This window comes from Apostichopus japonicus, chromosome 22 (genome assembly GCF_037975245.1).
Source record: "Apostichopus japonicus isolate 1M-3 chromosome 22, ASM3797524v1, whole genome shotgun sequence".
NCBI lineage: Eukaryota > Metazoa > Echinodermata > Holothuroidea > Aspidochirotida > Stichopodidae > Apostichopus > Apostichopus japonicus.
In genome coordinates this window covers 12,158,710-12,176,433 of record NC_092582.1, presented here as the reverse complement: position 1 = coordinate 12,176,433, position 17,724 = coordinate 12,158,710, and the positions used below count along the sequence as shown (strand labels likewise).

Here is a 17,724-nt window from a genome sequence, read left to right as displayed (position 1 = left end):
TCCTGGTTATCAGTACTGAAGGGCTCATTTATTAAAATTACAATTCATTATTCTTAATCATAGTTAACCATAAACATAGATTGAAATACAGATCTTGTCTCTTACTATTTTTATAACCAGAACTGCATGTGGATTCCTAACATAGTTAACGATCAGCTATCTGCAGTATTCTGTTCGTAAAGTGTTTGTGTAATGCGGCTGAGCAAGAGTCTTTCCAGTAAAGCTGTTGGAAAAGGGAAGACTACTAATGGAGTAAATGAAAACAATTAAATGATACCTTAAATAAACATATTTATATTTTAAATGCAATAGTGATAGTAATATACCTAACATGTGTTCATCCGTGGGTGGGAAAGCAATTATTTACTCTGTCACTGTGAATTTCCCTCATGCAGTGGCATTGCTGGCACGACTCTTGCTCAATCGTGTTCGTGTTACATTTGCAAAGAAAACGTTAAGCTTACCTTCTAAAAGGTTAAGTTAACCTTAAAAGTGCTAGTTCAAAAAGGTTAAGAAGGTTGGCTTCTGCAATTGCATAGGCCTACAGCACACATACTTTATGCTTGACCTTATTAGTTTAGATTAGTTTAGTAAAGAAAAAGGATCAGGAGGGACACTCAAGTCCCCATCAAAGACCCTATAGGAGATGGAAGAAAACTGATGACACAAACGATCAGACCCGATTACAATGCTTAAAGTGCTTCTCCAAAGCATTCTTAAACCCATTCACACTACAGTACTTGCAAGTACAATTTTCTCAGGCAAACCATTCCACTCATTCACGACCCTATTAGAAAAAAATTTATGCCAAATATTAATGCTACTTTGTGACTTGTGGAGTTTAAGACAATGACATCTGGTACAACCACTTTCAGCAAACATGAAAAAGTCAGTGACTATCAAGATACTTAATAAAGATATCACTTTTATGAAACCTACGTTTGAGTTGAATCTTGGTCTTGGTCACTGCATAATCTAGATCTATGGGAAGACTGTCCATGAACTTGTGTTTGAGTTACTTTATTTCTCTGAAATTTAGTGAATCTAGCCCTGACTCGTTGCATAACTGGTAATAGTTCCTGAAAACTCAACATGAATTGAATATGAACCACTGAATCAAGAACTACTGGAGACTAATAATTCTTCACATCCTTGGCTAGATGAAGTAATGGTTTCTAATACAAACGGTATACTTTATCAATCCCGTTCTTGAACCATTGGCCAGAAAATTTTGTCCTTTCTGGAGAGAAGTATTGAAGGAGAACCGGACTGATGGTGTGCTATTTATAATAGTCCCTCTGCCTAATACAAATACCAAAGTATTTAATTTAAAAATAGTGAATTGCACATAAAGCTCCTAAGGCGACATCTTTGCTCTAGGTAAATTTAACTCTTTTCACAACACTTAGGACGACATAGCATTAAAACTCACCACTTGGGGAGACAATGGTGATTTAGTGTAATTTCGTCACACTGGACGATTAAATACAATTAACTAGTTAATTAATTTCACATATACATGTCACCCTATGTGAAATTAACTCTTTCCACAACACTTAATAAATTAATAAATTGTGAAAGACATAACACCAGAGATCTACAGTCAATATGAAAAGATGCCTGTATACAGTATTTAGAACTGCTCAATGGGATCATTTCAACTCAAGCTGGATTCTAAACCTGAAAATTTCCAAGGTATGAATTCTGGCCATTAACTTACATCACTAATAGTTTCAGAATTTGACTACTGTTCATTTGTCAGTTTATTGAGTTATCGTAATGACAGGCTCTTAGCATTACACTCATAAACACACATACTGCAATTTCACAAAAATGCATTGTGTTACATATTGAAACAATTTTACATAACACAAAACAGCATGGAATGAAAACAATATAACAAAAACAGGGAGTTTGCAGGAACTCACCAGGACTCACAAAAGCCATCAAGATCTTTGCAATCTAGACACACCTCAAGGTGCCCCTGCATACTCAAGCATGACATATAGCCCTTGTTACTAGGATATATTGGAATTACTGGATATGAGTTTGCCCGACAGTGCCAAGTCTCATTGCAGGAAGTCCACTTCATCTCATTTGTTGTATGTAAGAAGAAGTACCTGGAACGGAAAAAATAAGTTACTCATTACAACAATGTTGCATTTCTATTGCAATTTCCATTTGTTCCTTTACCCTCTGGATTATCAGGTATAAATGAAAACTTTCATTCAGCTTTTACTTAAAATTATCAGAATTACTATTAAGCAGGGTTCGGTTTCTTCCGGAAGAAACCGATTTCTTCCAGGGACATGGAAGAAACTGGAAGAAACCTGTTTCTTCCAGGTTTCTTCCAGTTTCTTCCGGAAGAAACTGGAAGAAACCGGAAGAAACTGGAAGAAACTGTGAAAATTGGCATAAATGCAGCACAACCCACATATATACATGATAAAGAGACAAATAGTTTACCACCATTTGACTGAAATGCATACCATTGAAACCATTAAAATATGATATTTTTGTTTTGATTATAATTTTGGGTTGTTTTTCTACACCTAAAGATGTTTGCTTATAAATAACAATATTGAAGGACTGCTTATCATCTCGCGATCCCCCCATCAACCAGAATTGCATAACTGGCCATACTGTATGAATGATTAACCTGGATTGGCCCATGCACTGAGGATTTAATACAATGAACACCAAGAAAATAGCCGAACAATATCTGTTAGATTTAGGCAACAGTTTAATTTCTGCAACTCCCTAAATTACAACTTGTAGTTAACAGGAGGACTTGTCATCCCAACAGCAAAAAGAACAAACATCCACAATTAAAGGCATTGAAGACTTGCCCCAAACCGTGTGCGGCCATCTGAAAAAGTTAACTTTCTGTTGCTTGCAAGTGACGTTTTGTTTGTGTCGCTACAAAATGCAGACAGTACAGTAATGAAACGTTATACCTTGTTATCTTTAGCTGGACCTGAGATGTCCATCGCTGTATTGTTTGTACACTGTGCTGTGGGTATTGACCGCAGCTGTATGTACTGACTATACTAGTGTATAATTACCAATGGTAGCAAGCTGTGTGTTTTTTCAGCGATCGATGGTGGTGTCTAACACTTCTGTTACACCTCATTCAAAACTAGGTCAGATTACCGGCATTAGACGTTTCTTTTTGCGCGAGTCTTCACACCCTTTAAACACAGCTGGCCACGAGCCAGCCCTCATTTCACACTACAACTTCCAGTCGAATCTGTGAAACTCATGTCTTGAGTTCAATCTCCACAAAATATGGCCATAGTGGTCAATGTAATCGTAGTAATGAGTGTGCATTGTAGCAGGCCTACACTAGTTTCCAGGGAACACTTGCCCCTCCACTCAGAAACTAGTTTTTAACTAAGAACTGGGCTATAAATCAGGACCATTCTGGTCTGCAAAATATTGCTTGCCATTAGTTGTTCCCTGAATTGTCCGATGCTAGTAGCCTAGTAATATATTGTGTACAGTATATGCTGGAAGCAGGTCATGTGCTCCAAACCTAGATACAGACTACCTAGTTGACACTATATTGCTTCTTGCCATTTATTACATAGTTAGAAATCATTGCAGGTTGTTATGAAACTTTATCAACAGTTTTTCCCCCAAAAATGAGTTTCTTCCATTTTGTCCGGAAGAAACTGGAAGAAACCTATTTCTTCCGAGTGGAAAAACCGCGGTTTATTCCGCGGTTTTTTCCACCCCCGGAAGAAACCTGCGAACCCTGAGTATTAAGAGCAACAAACTTATAAATCAGATACAGACTATCATCTAAACCCAGCCTTACAAAATGTGCATCCTCATTGTATTGATGCAAGTTTATCAGTCAGATCTAACTGGTGCCATGATACCTCTTTTAAAAATGACTAATTCCCTGCAAACCTAAGCAAATTCCCAATCAGTTTCAATGTTAAAGGTAGTCTGTATATGCCCCAAATTATAGGATGCTATAATTGCTAGAAGTTTTTAACAAGTTACTTTCATGTAGGCCCTTAGTCCAAATTGTTCTCAGACATTCTTAATGAACACACAAGATGACTGAATGTCCCCGTGAGGTAAATTTCCTCAAAAGTTGTAACAGTTTATAGAATTTTGACCAAAGGTGACCAAATTTGAATATTTGGACCAACATGGCATAAATTTAAATAATACATTGAAAAGTTCACTTATTTTTTGGGGGGTTGCTTTGATGCTTTTCACAGAACGATCTATGTCTCTTACTCATCTAAAAGTTTGCACTGGCTTTGGTTACAGGAAGTGCATGATGATGTGTAAACTGCAGCAAGGAATTCCAATGCATCCTCCTGTGCAGTTGAATCAAACTCTGGAAGAATCTGTTTCAACCTTGCGAGACAGGAGGCCCATGAAGTTCAGGTTGAAACTGCATGGAAGAGAGCTTTGATTACTTCCATTAATTCAGAGCTATGTCCATCATAGTGTTGAACGATGCTGCAAAGAAGCTACAAAAGAAGGAAAATTTAGATTTGTAGGAAATCTACATCTGACATGGGTGGCTCATCAATATAAGTGGAAAAGTTTAGGGTTGCAGCCTTCATTTGTATCTATTTTTGTATGATTGCTTGATGTTTCAAAGCACTTTCTTGGAAGTCTGTCACTAGCTTCTGTAGCTGAAAAGTTACTCTCATCAAGTAAAATGATAAACACATCATATCTTAATAACCATTTGTTGGAATATGCTACTGGGAGAAAGGAGTAGAGGTATCATGAACTTGACAAAGAGAGTGCCCATGTTGGAAATCTAGTATATTTGGGGGATAATAAAACTTAAAACCTTCATTGTTGAAGTGAAAATTATGATATTCTGCAATAAGTGCCAATCCTTGGGATGGGGTTGGACATCACAAAATGCCCCTTGCAATTGTGCCCATATAGGTTGGGATTTCCCTTCTCCAGGCATAGGAGTTTGTCAAGGATATGGTCCTGGCACAGTAAAAGTCTTCCATTTTTCAACATTTCCAGGTGGGGAGGATCAAGTCACATGAAGTCTTGCACCTCCATGAAGTCTTGCACCTCCGTAGCTTGCAATCCCTGCCTTAATGAATTTATTTCTAAAGCTGCATGGGTTGTCTTAGGTTACTTACCTTTACAGTAACAGGATTGCTTTGTTCCTGAAATAAAAACATTTAACAATATTTAATGTGACTTTTCGAGCATGGCCAGTGATTTTCCACGATCAAAAAATTCACAATAACATGGATCTATATCCATAAAATAATGAAACGGAAAACTCAATTTGAAATAGAAAAACCAGTATTCTTTGCAAGAGTTGGATATATATGCAATAACTGTGGGGCTGTATTGACCTTGATCATGTTTCTCCCTGTAAGAAGGTAACATATATTGTGAAAGAGAAATATAGAACATAGGTTGGGGTGGGAAATTGTGCAGGGGGGCAGAGGTTTGTTTGGCCCCAAATATGCCAAAAGTTCCAATGCGATCACATTTGGTCAACATTTTAAACTGTTGTCATTACCACCCTGGAGGAAATTTACCTCACTGAGACATTCAGTCATCTTGACATCAATAAGAATCTCAAGGAATGTAATTTTTGAAATCTTCAGAAAAGTATGCTATAATTTGTTGCCTATACAGACTACCTTTAATTCAAATTTCTTCTATTGGATATTTGAATCATATTCAAACTTGGGCTGCTAACCTCATCTGGTGTGTTTGTACTGATGATACTGGCTGCAAGTTCCTGAAATATAAAATAATTAAATTTATGGATTACATGCAACAGCTATATTCAACAACCTATCACAGCACAGGTCAGCAATTATTTGTGTTAGTACACTGTGGAAATGTTCATATGTATATCGATTCCTTTTGTTAAAAAATTCTTTCTTGCAATAAAAAATTTAAACGCTCCGAGACATTTATTGGATACTGAATGCAAATTTGCATTTTTTTCTTTGTTAATTAAGGAATATGTTAATACATAGAGGTCATACCAAATTCAAGATCAGATGAAATTTAAGTCGGTCAATATCAGTCCCTATTCTGGAAATTTATGCCTCTATGAGGATTTCTGTGATGATAGAATCAATGTTGATGAAAGAATAAATGTGACTTCATGCAGTGTTTTACAACCTGTATAAAATTAACACTCCAACCACACATGCGAAGTGCAATGTGGTTCCCAGCTACACCACTCTTTGGGGAAATGGTAATTTGATGGCTGTTCAGACTGCAAACTCAGTCTAGACAGTGTGTTAGATTATCAACTCAACCAACTTTGGCCAAGTTCCTGATATTGTCGGCTGCAAGCCAGGAATCTCATTGGGTTGCTGCCACCACCATGAAGATTTAAGCAGTATATCATTTCTCCTATAACAACAACATTGGAATGGTAAAGCAACATTACCGTAATGATGCTATATCGCAATTCCCTTTTGAATAAAGTAAGATGTTAAGGGACATTTTCTTAATATTTAGTTTGTTCAATATATGAAAAATCAACCAAGGTAAAATGCATTATGGTTTCCATGATGTAACATGAGTAATTTGTGTATGCGTTTGTTTGTGTGTGGGGGGAGGGAAGGGGGTTTGCACACACTTAATAGTAATTAAGGCTCTACAAATATTAGAAAAAGCTGGAAATGATGATTGAGATGCAACAAACATGGGCGAAAGTGGAAAATATCTGCCAAGAAAACGAGACGGACAATTCCTGCTGGCTATGAGGTATCATTATGTTAAGTATCAACTCAAATGGAATAAAATTCTTCCGATTCTGTGTTTATAAAGAAATTTCAGCTGAACCTTATTTTGTCACACATCTCATCAACATGCAGCAAAATAATAGCACTGAAAACATTGCATTGTGTAACCAACCTGCTCAGCACAATAAAATTTAGTCATACCACATATGGTTGGTGAGCAATTGCAGATCAGGTTTTAATGTTAAGCCCTGCCCACTCATTTCGTTGCACGATATCTGCACCAAAAGCAATAACGACCCTCCTTAACTCGTCATTGCTGCAAGGATCACCTCAAACCAACCTACCATTCTTCAGATTGGAGCTAACAGTTATTAATGTTAAGCCCTGCCCACTCATTTTGTTGCACAATATCTGCACTAAAAGCAAAAACGACCCTCCTTAGCTCATCATTGCTGCAAGGATCACGTCAAACCAACCTACCATTCTTCAGATTGGAGCTAACAAGAGAACGTCAGCTAAAATCTATTTTGGTCCCGCCCGTTACAAACATTCAATCAGCAGAATAAACCAGAGATTAAAAATGTTGTAATGGTCAAGCAACATGTTGATACTAGTTTCATGTTAACCCCGCTCACTCATTACCATGCATGATATCTACACCAAAGAAAATAGTTACTACATGTGGTTTTACCAAGTTGATCTGGCAAGAAGCTAATTAGAAGTTGAACATTTAATTGCTGAGTCTCAAACTGACATCACATAAAATTCTCCTCTCGAAACTAAGCAAATAAAATCAAATATTTGAAAACATTTGTCTGGAAACTGGAGTTTTCTAAGTAACTTATTCTTCTCTCTTTTATTGTTGGCAATTAGGTTTCATTTTTTAAAGCCATTGAGTCAAATTGATTTATTGTGTGAAGACAGCTACAGCCCTTACCCTCACATAAGCCAGCACAGAACTCATCAAGTTACTGATTATTGTTAAGAAAATTATGGAGGAATCATGCCAATCAACCCCCTCTCCCGACCCCCCCCCCCCCAAATAAAAACAGTGTAAAGGAATCTTACTTGCGTGAAATTCTTTAAGTAAAATGGATTGAATTTCTTCTTCAAAGGAAGGCCTGTGGAACTGTTAATATGTGTGTACAGCCCTTTCTCATTCACAGCCTTGACTCCATACGGCCCAAGCCAAGAGTTTTCGAGCTTCCCTCCTCTTCGGGCATCCTTTCTAGCATTCCGGACGAGAACACTTATAGAACCAACTTCGAAGCTCTGAATAAAACAAAATCCAGCATATACACGTAAACATCATAATACAATGTATATGTTGCCATTCATTTAACTACAGTGCAGTTTTCAATGCACAGCATAGCATAGCATTATGTAATTACCTGTTTTGATTGCTGCCTTTAATCAAAATTCTTTTTTTGCCGTTCTTGGGCTTTGCCAATATTTTCTTTTACAAAACCTTTGATTATGTCCTGCGACTGTGACATGAGTTGAAAAACCCTCTCCCGCTGTGCATCGCTGCAGCAGGAGATTCTGGTTGGACAATGGAGTCTTCAATGTCGACTGGTAACAATGGCTCTCTGGATATATGAAGATAATTAACAATCAATTATTCACAACACTTTGTTGACTGAAGAATAAATAAATTTTTATATAATTTATTTTCACTATTAAGACCCTGGAACCATAAATCTGAGTCACATCACATACTCAAACCAGCAGAAATAAAAAAAAAAAGTATATTCTGTGCTGTTATAGGTCCAAATTGCATACCAGCCCAAAATATGATATATAACTGAAAAACAAAACCAATATCAGTGGCATTAATTGCATGTATCTAAATTAATTGGCATGCTTTTATAGTTTAATGAATGTTCATCTTTTGTACTTGCTGTACTTACTTAGGTTTTGTAACTTAAATAGGGTTATTGGTGGTCCTCTATTTAGCAGTTTTCCCAGGACCTGGGATGTGTCAAATGAGATTTTATCCTATAGAGGATCAGTGTAGCTATGCAGGATTTTTCCAAACTCTCTTGTACCTGATTGCTTTTCTCCATATATGACCTTTACAAATGTAAACCTCTATTCAGCAATGGTAGGTTTGAATTATTACAAACCTTCCAAACAACACAACGAAAGGAGAAAGACCTGTAGAACCATGTTTTGCTGTACGGTACCCCACGAGAATGGAAGACAGTGTTTCATTCCAGTCATCTTGGTTTTGATTGACAACTTTGATGAGTGACATTTGCATTTTACAGAGTTTGGTTGAATCTTTCATCCAGCCCATTGGTCTGTGGGTGGTAGCTGAAGGATACTCTGTGGCCCACCCCTGTCATGTCAAACAGGGACTTGTTCAGAGCATTAACAAATTCTCCTCTCTGGTCTGAGATGACAATTTTCATGCACCCAAATCTACAAATAAATGAAAAATTAAACAAGTTGTTAAAGAACTGGTTATGAGTAATGCAGTAAACTATTGGCATCTTCAGAGTGGCCGTGTGGTTTAATCAGGAGATTCTTTTAGCACTTCTTTCAAAACAAGTAAGTTAAGCACTGACATAGCACCTGGTCTTGGATGCACTGACCGTTATCCACTAACATTTTATTAACATTAACTTATAAAACAACTTCAAGAAATTCCTGTAACCATTTGGCCGCTTTCTGGGTCACAGGTAAAACTGAGAACAAATGCAGGTCTGCATAACTAACTTCAAAAATATGTTATGTAAAGTAAAAACAAAGTAGATGGATATATACCTGGCCATGGTTTCAAACAGAAAGTTTGCAACGGTTTATGCTGTTTTGTCTCTTACAGCAACAGCCTCTGGCCATTTTGAAAAATAGTCACATAGGGTTATGATGTACTTATTTCCATTGATGGTCTCTGCAAGGGGTCCAATCATATCCACACACACCTAAAAAAAAGGAAGGAAAATAGCATTCAGAACCATACACAATCGTACCAACTGATGTTCAAGTGATTTATGTGTGAGTTTTGTAGACAATATACTGCTATTAAGGATTTCCAATCATGCTGATATATACTTATTGAAAGTTAACAAAAGATTACTCGATGACTGATTGTGCTAAGAGCAGGTATTCTTACACTGCTAATAAGGTGTGTACAATCAACAATTCTTGTACAGAACAGAATGCTGTATCAAAGTTTGCAAATACTTTTGATACTGGACAGTGAAGCTTTTTTAATTTCAATGATTTAAATTGCATGATTTTGGCTTTTCTTGATTTAAAAGTATTACTGCTCACACTTTTCAGCACAAATCTGGGTAGCTGTTTATTGCTCCTGTTAGTCTAAACTCTTTGATCTTTTCCGTATCGATCTTCTTAGATTTAATGTTGAATTTTCAGGTAGGCTTGCACGGTAAACCGGTTTTAGTACCGAAACCGTTTTTTTCCGACCGAATTTCGGTACTATTTTTTATTTTAAGAAAACCGAAAAACCGAAAAAACCGGTAAAAACCGAAATGTGAATTGCAAAAACTGGAAGAAACACAGTTTGTTGACTTTGGTTTCTCCTATTTACCGTTTGTTTTTGCAATATGAAAGTAAATTGCAACAAGAGAAAGCTTTTCTGATAGACGACATTGTCAGCTACGATCGGCACACGCCATAACCAGTGCTTGAGGGTGGATAGCTAGGCCTAACATTAGGCTATGCAGCCCTTATATGCGTGCATCAGTTAGGTGACCTTGTAGTATTGAACTGACCTTGGTGGCCAACGTTAGTAGTTGTGAGAAGTACACACTCAAATGACGAGATGCAGTTCAAAGTAAATTGTTATATCCAACGTGTTTGTCCTCCTTGTGTTGTTCTTATTATTTAACTTCAATTTATTGGTAGAGTATATGGAGAAAATCTTTTCAAACACATTGATCACAGCTCGTGTTCAAAAAATGAACGTTAAAACTTCAAAGGTACATTGCGCAATCCACTATACCATACGACATGTACAGTCGCGGGGGGGGGGGGGGGGGTTCTGTGAGTTTAACAACTAAGATGCAACAAGTAACATTACCAATCACGGGGGGCTCTGTGTTTAACAACTAAGATGCAACAAGTGAAAATCACGGGGGGGGGGGGCTCTGAGTTTAACAACTAAGATGCAACAAGTAACATGAAAACAATCACAGTCCATCATTCACAAGAGACACCTGGCGTCAGGCTTGAGCCAAGGAATATTAAAGGAGTAAAAATGTTGCATACATGGCTGGAAATTACAGATGTTGCTGTTGGGACAATGCTCCTTTGTACGCGAATAGATTGTATTTCTTTGTGAGTTTCCTTTCAACATTTCTTCTTATCAGTTATCAGACAAGGCGTCTCTCAGTTTGTTTTTCGTTTACGTTGATGAACACATGTTTTCAACTTAAACGTTAACAATTTATATTCTTTGCCAACCTAATCCCCGCTTTTGCCAGCGATGTTTTTCATCTTGTACTTGAAAGTGTAGACTGTAAATTCTCTTCACTCCTTGAAGAGAATTTTTTTTACCGCCAAGATACCACCCGCGAACATGGCTAGAGCCTCGTGCAATTTGGTACATTCGACCACTTTGTCAGCCACTACTGAATATATTGGACCAATCATATTGTAAAGCATTTTTTTTTACGATCTCCAATTGGTCATAATGGGGTTTACGCTCGGCCCTCATCTCCGAAAATATAACATATAATATAATATAACATGACCGTGATATTTTACACGAATTTGAACTTCGTGAAGTACAGTTAACACAAGACAAACGATAGGTGTACGTGATGTTAAAACTTTAAGAAAAAATTTCACTAACACATTTCTTTTCGACATATTTACTTCAGTTTAGTTAACGTGGGTTATAAAATGAGAGTCATGAAGGCAGTAACATTTCTTGAATTTATTCTCCTTGTTTTTAACCCTTTACTGCGAACAAACAGAGTTGAAACCGCTGTTGGTAAAGCTTCAAAAATATGCATCTTAGCGATCGAGATTTGGATGTTTTCAATGCAATTCGGGAGGTGGAAAAAACCGGTTTTTGAGCCAGATTCGGCTTTTTGCTAGAGAAAAACCGGTTGTAAGTTTTCACGAAACCGTGCAAGCTTATTTTCAGGGCACAGTCCTGACGAACGATATTTTCCAATGATACTGTACTCTTCATCGGTATCCAGCTCAGGAGAAGTCATCTTGTAATATCAGATCGGGCTAACTTAGTTAACGGTCTCAACTCCTAATGCTTAATCGAAGGCCAGAACAGTGCGTGCAAATATGCAACTACTAAGAATTTTGTGTGCCTGCGCGTTACACATTGAAATGTATTGCTTAGTATCATAACAAGCATGGCCTGTGTTTAATAAATTTATGTCTTGTTGATCACTTTTCTTTGTTTCGAGCTTGGAACCTATTAAGAGTTTATATATCTTTTTTAGTAAGGTTATGAATTAATAACATGTTTGTCTACTCATTATTATTGCCTTTAAATGAACAACATATGTTTGATTAATGGTGGAGTGGCACCACCATTAAGAAAAGAACAACTTTTAGAAAATTTATAGATTGTCACACTTTCTACCATCTTGAATATACTGTAATTTCCAGAATAGTTTTAAGGTCTGGTCAATTCTAATTCATGAATTGCAGATATTAATTACATTTTTTTCATTTAGAATAGAAGTTCTGTATTGTAATTTGAAAATTTGCTACCTTTGGCAACCGTGAAACGTGAACAGACCCAATTTCGAGGACGCTGATGTCAAACTCAAAGGTATAACAAACTTTCGTAAAATTTTGAAGACTTGCAGTGAGAGTTGTACAGTAAACCGCGAGAGTTGGCAGGCCTGCAAAACCCTAGCAATATAATCTTTGACTTAAACAAGTTTTGCTGATGTACTGAGTCTAGTCTAAGTCTTAACCCTATCGTTTTAAACTTCAGCCAGTGGCAGTAGGCCAAATTGTATAGGCCTAATCGAGTTTTTGGCTGAAACTGTAACTGTGTAAGGCCTAGCTAATTTAGAACTAGCCTTATGGCTGATAAGTCTAGCTGTTAACAAATCTTCAATCAAAGCGTTGTTGCATAGCATGCTAGGTGCTTACCCTAGGAGTATCTTAGGCTAAGCCATTACCATCTTCCATATACTTATTGCAATACCAACTGACTCGACCTGTTGTTGGCCAAAAAAGGGGATATTGAATATCTACCCCAGTTGGTAATGCTAGGCATACTTAATGCTCCTCTGCACAAATTCATGATTAAACACACAGAGTATTATTTCAGTGGTCAAGCCAAACATGTCTTCAAGCACAGGAAAGTAGTGCTGGCCATTAGATTTAGAGCACTTATGTTTACAATCATACATGTTGACTGGTGAATAAATTAGGTGCGCTCAAGGATGAATCCTAGTGGCAGTATTTGGGGTAGTTTATCAAGTAACAAATTCTTAATGCTCGAGTGAATTTGAGAAGGACTGTTTATCTATAGACAGTCTTGGCCTTCATGCATAGCATTAGACCTAGTAATATGTATTGCTATACCCATAGTAGTAGGCTACTTCTTATGGCCATATTCAACTTCAATTCCTATGATTGAGATACACAGCTAATTGTCTGCATATAGGTCCATTAGGCCTAACTCAGCCCAGCTACAGTCAGACTTTAGAATCTTGGTTACATTGGTTGCACTGGTATAGGTCTAGGCTAGGCTTGATATAACTCAGTCGTATAACTCAGTCGTAGGCCTAGACATAGGAAGCCATAGGCCTACGCTTGTTTGCTTTGATCTCAAATAAGTAGTAAGCCAAGCCTAAAATGGAACTAAACAGGAAATCCTGGACTTTATGACCAAAACATGCCGATCTACTCTTACTGTCGTAATACTAGTTGTTGAAGCCTAGCCTAGGCTAGTACCGATTAGTAGTATTGCCTATGGCCCTATGCCTATCCCCCACCTCAAACAGCTTGGTAGGCCTCTAGACCGTCATGCAGTTGAAATTTTGTCTCCCAAATCTTTCGTCTTTGTAGAAACGAACTCCATCTCCATTTCGGTGGCTACATCAGGCCGCACAGCAAGGCAAGATGTTTTCTTTAAAACAATACAAAACCATTGTTAGCCTACGCACGTTTTATACAAAATATGTGTTTGTAAAATTGTATGGCAGTGTCATCTGCATATTGAAAAAAAGTTTTTTGATTTAGGGTGGCATACTCCTATTAGAGTCGATATCCATCCGCCCGATTGTTATTCTATCTCGGGAAATGTTCCAAAAAGCATCAGGAGAACATCTTTTTTTGACCCGTTATTAATCTTGATTTTGGTTTTTTTTTTTTGTGGCTTGCATGTTGAAGAGCATGAATGACTAGAATGTCTTAACATATGTTGTGTTTCTTGCTTGTCATCTTAATTGTTTATTTTAAAAACGTATGAGAACAGAAATTAAGTAATAAGATCCTTCAAGAAGCTTGTTAAGTGCATGGATGGGAGCTAGGGGGCTGGGGAGTTTTGTAGTTGAGCCAAAATTGGTTCAATTTAAAGGCATTGAAGAGTCGCCCAAAACCACGTTCGGCGATCTGAAAAAGGTAACTTTCCGTGGCTTGCAAGTGACGATTTGTTCGTGTCGCTACAAAGTGCAGACAGTGCAGTACGGTAATGAAACGTGATACCTTGTTATATTTTAGCTGGACCTAAGATGTCCATCGCTATATTGTCTGTACACTGTGTTGTAGGTATTGACCGCAGCTGTATGCACTGACTGTACACTAGTGTCTAATTACCGATGGTAGCAAGCTGTGTGTGTATATTTTCTGGGATCGATGGTGGTGTCTAACACTTTTGTTACATCTCATTCGAAACTAGGTCAGATTACCGGCATTATACGTTTCTTTTTTGCGCGAGTCTTCGCACCCTTTAAGTCCCCTTTAGGCCAAGATGGGAGATGCTTATCCAACCAATTTAACATAACCCTCTCATACGCGAAGAGAACGGTGAAACTCTTTTTAACAGTATTTTTATTGATGAGGATATTAGGTAGATAGAGATTTATTTCATCCATAAGATATGGACATTTTTCCTCTCTCACTAATGTTGATATATATATATATATATATATATATATATATATATATATATATATATATATATATATATATATATATATATATATACATGAAAATCGTAATGAGTTGGAAAATCAAGAACAGTGAAAAAACTTTCAGCCTCCACCGGGATTCGAACCACGGGCCTTCCGCTCTGTACGCGGACACCCTAACCACTAGGCTATGGACGCTGATTGTATGTCCAGAGGTTCGAAACCGGTAAGGGAGATCGTAATTCCACTGTAGGCGTTTGTCACCTGTATCGAACAATACTAGTTCTGTTTTTGGTGACATATTTTGCCTTACTCTAGACATCAAACATGATGCTGACCAACTCGAAATCATTTATGTATATATATATATATACATATATATATATTCATATATATATATACATATATATATATATATGTGTGCGTCTGTGTGTGTGTATTTTCTGGGATCGATGGTGGTGTCTAACACTTTTGTTACATCTCATTCGAAACTTGGTCAGATTACCGGCATTATACGTTTTTTTTTCTTGGCGCGAGTCTTCGCACCCTATAAGTCCCCTTTAGGCCAAGAGAGGAGATGCTTATCCAACCAATTTAACATAACCCTCTCTTACGCGAAGAGAACGATGAAACTCTTTTTAGCAGTATTTTTATTGATGAGGATATTAGATATATATATATATATATATATATATATATATATTCATTCATCCATTCATTTATTTGTTTTTTTTTCACATAAATATTACAATGTGAATGGAAGTCTTCTGAAAAGCCTATGCTGGCTTAACAAAACAGAAGACTCCCATGAAGAAAAGATAGAAAATAGTGAAAATAATGTTAATAACAATACGTATAGGCTTCAATATGTGAATATGCTGCTATGCGACTATGCAGCTAAATCATAATTAATAAGACATGATAATTTCTTTAGTAAGACATTTACTAAATGTGGAGCTTGTTTTCTTAGTTTTTAAAGTTATTGATAGTGAAATTCCAAATTTTGGTTGCACGGTTTCTGAGGCTTAACATACCAGTGCGTGTTTTATATGATTTATAATGTGCGTTGCTAGCCGTTCTGGTATTATGATTATGGAAATCTGTGTTGCTATTTATAAATTTCGAAAACTGATTGGCAATGATCCATTCCAAGCCTTGTATGTAAATGTTGCAATATTAACTTTTATAATGTCATCTAATTTCAATAAATTGAGTTTCTTAAAGAGGGGGCTTGTATGTTCACGGGGTGCTGCGTGAGATATATGACGTATTGCACTCTTTTGAAGTATTTTAAGGTGACTTAAATGAGAAACACTTGTACCAGACCAGATAATCAAGCAGTAATACAGATGTGGTGCTATTAAAGTTTGATAAAGCATTCTGAGTATATTCTGGGGGAGGAAATGTTTTAGCTTTGCTAAAATTCCTGCACCTCTTGCAACGCTGGTGCAAACTTTCGTAATATGGTCACTCCATGAAAGTTTACTATCAATATTAACCCCTAGAAATTTAGTAGTTGATACTTGTTTCATTACTTTACCGTCCATTATTAAGTCATTATTCCAGTTAAGCGTTCTTCTTCCATTAAATACTATATAGTTAGTTTTGTCTGCATTAAGTGATAACTTATTAGCAGCAATCCAGTTAGTAAATTTAGTTAATTCAGTAGACACAGTATCATGTATTCTATGTACGTTTTCGAACTCGAAGAAAATATTGGTATCATCAGCAAACAAAATAGTCTTGGCAATTTTTGACACCTGGCAAATTTCATTGACATATATTATAAACAACAGTGGTCCTAATATTGAGCCCTGTGGAACACCACAACGGGTTACAGCGTGTTCGGATTTAGAGTTTTTATATGAAGTATACTGATGTCTATTGGATAAATAGCTGTTCAACCAGTCAAGGGTTGTTCCCCTTACACCATACAAAGATAATTTACTTAGCAAAATGGTATGGTCAATAGTATCAAATGCCTTGGAGAGATCAAGGAACACTCCAATACATATTTTGGTATTATCAAGACTAGTACATATTTTTTTCAATAGCATTTGCCAAAGCAAGTTCTGTAGAATGCTTGGGCGGAAGCCATATTGATCATTGCACAGGATATTAAACTTGGTTACAAAATTAAAGATACGATTGTACATAAGCCTTTCAATAATTTTTGAAAAACATGATAATAAAGAAATAGGACGGTAATTTTCATATACATCTTGGTCACCTTTTTTAAAATTGGTATAACCTTAGCAATCTTTAGTTTATCTGGAAATGTACCAGAAGTAAAAGATAAATTACAAATATAAGTCAATGGTTTGGCGATAAAGTGAATAACATTTCTTATTATATCTGGTTTAAAATCGTCATATCCCGCTGCTTTTTTTTTGGTTTCAGGCTGGAAATAGCAACTATTGAAAGTTCTTCCTCACTGACAGGATTAATGAACATAGATTGACTGTTTCTGTTAATATTATGAATAAGATCTCCTGTTCTACCTTTATTTGTAATATTTCTTGCAAGTGAGGGTCCAATGTTTACAAAATATTTGTTAAAGTAGCTGGCAATGTCATTCTCGTTGCTGATTTCTTGATCACCAGTTTCAAAAGCAGCAGGATATCCACCTTTTTTCGGTTGGTGTTTAGAACTTCGTTAATTGTATTCCAAGTTACACTTATATTATTTCTATTATTTTTGAATTTATCATAGAAATACACTCTTTTAGAAAATCTAATAATATGGTTAAGCTTATTGCGATAATGCTTATACGTAGCCTTGTTAACATCAGTAGGTGCTGTTAAATAACTTTTAAAGAGCTTGTTCTTTCTTTTGATAGATGTCAACATTCCAAATGTAATCCATGGATGTTTCTTTTCACGTCGTTTCCTTTTGCTTACATAACATATTGGAAAACAATT

General features: G+C 36.5%; 1 protein-coding gene across 31 annotated transcripts in view; it reads right to left on the bottom strand.

The window, feature by feature from the left end:
• LOC139964167 (uncharacterized) overlaps positions 1 to 13,918 on the bottom strand; it is a 55,418-nt gene extending 41,500 nt beyond the window's left edge. For 7 of the 31 annotated variants that reach the window (XM_071965547.1, XM_071965544.1, XM_071965549.1 and 4 more), the window contains exons 1-3: positions 6,918 to 7,580; positions 5,711 to 5,752; positions 1,929 to 2,120 (exon numbers count right to left, since the gene is read on the bottom strand). In XM_071965547.1, the coding sequence (XP_071821648.1) occupies positions 1,929 to 2,120; positions 5,711 to 5,752; positions 6,918 to 6,976 (293 nt within the window). In that variant the 5' untranslated portion in view covers positions 6,977 to 7,580. Of the gene's footprint in view, positions 1 to 105; positions 242 to 939; positions 1,080 to 1,928; positions 2,121 to 4,254; positions 4,494 to 5,135; positions 5,163 to 5,651; positions 5,753 to 6,917; positions 7,635 to 7,784; positions 7,989 to 8,107; positions 8,306 to 8,842; positions 9,141 to 9,485; positions 9,644 to 13,666 lie in introns of those variants that run through there. The other 24 variants (XR_011791867.1, XR_011791865.1, XR_011791866.1 and 21 more) reach the window with 16 other exon arrangements.
• Between the last annotated feature and the right edge of the window lie 3,806 nt (positions 13,919 to 17,724).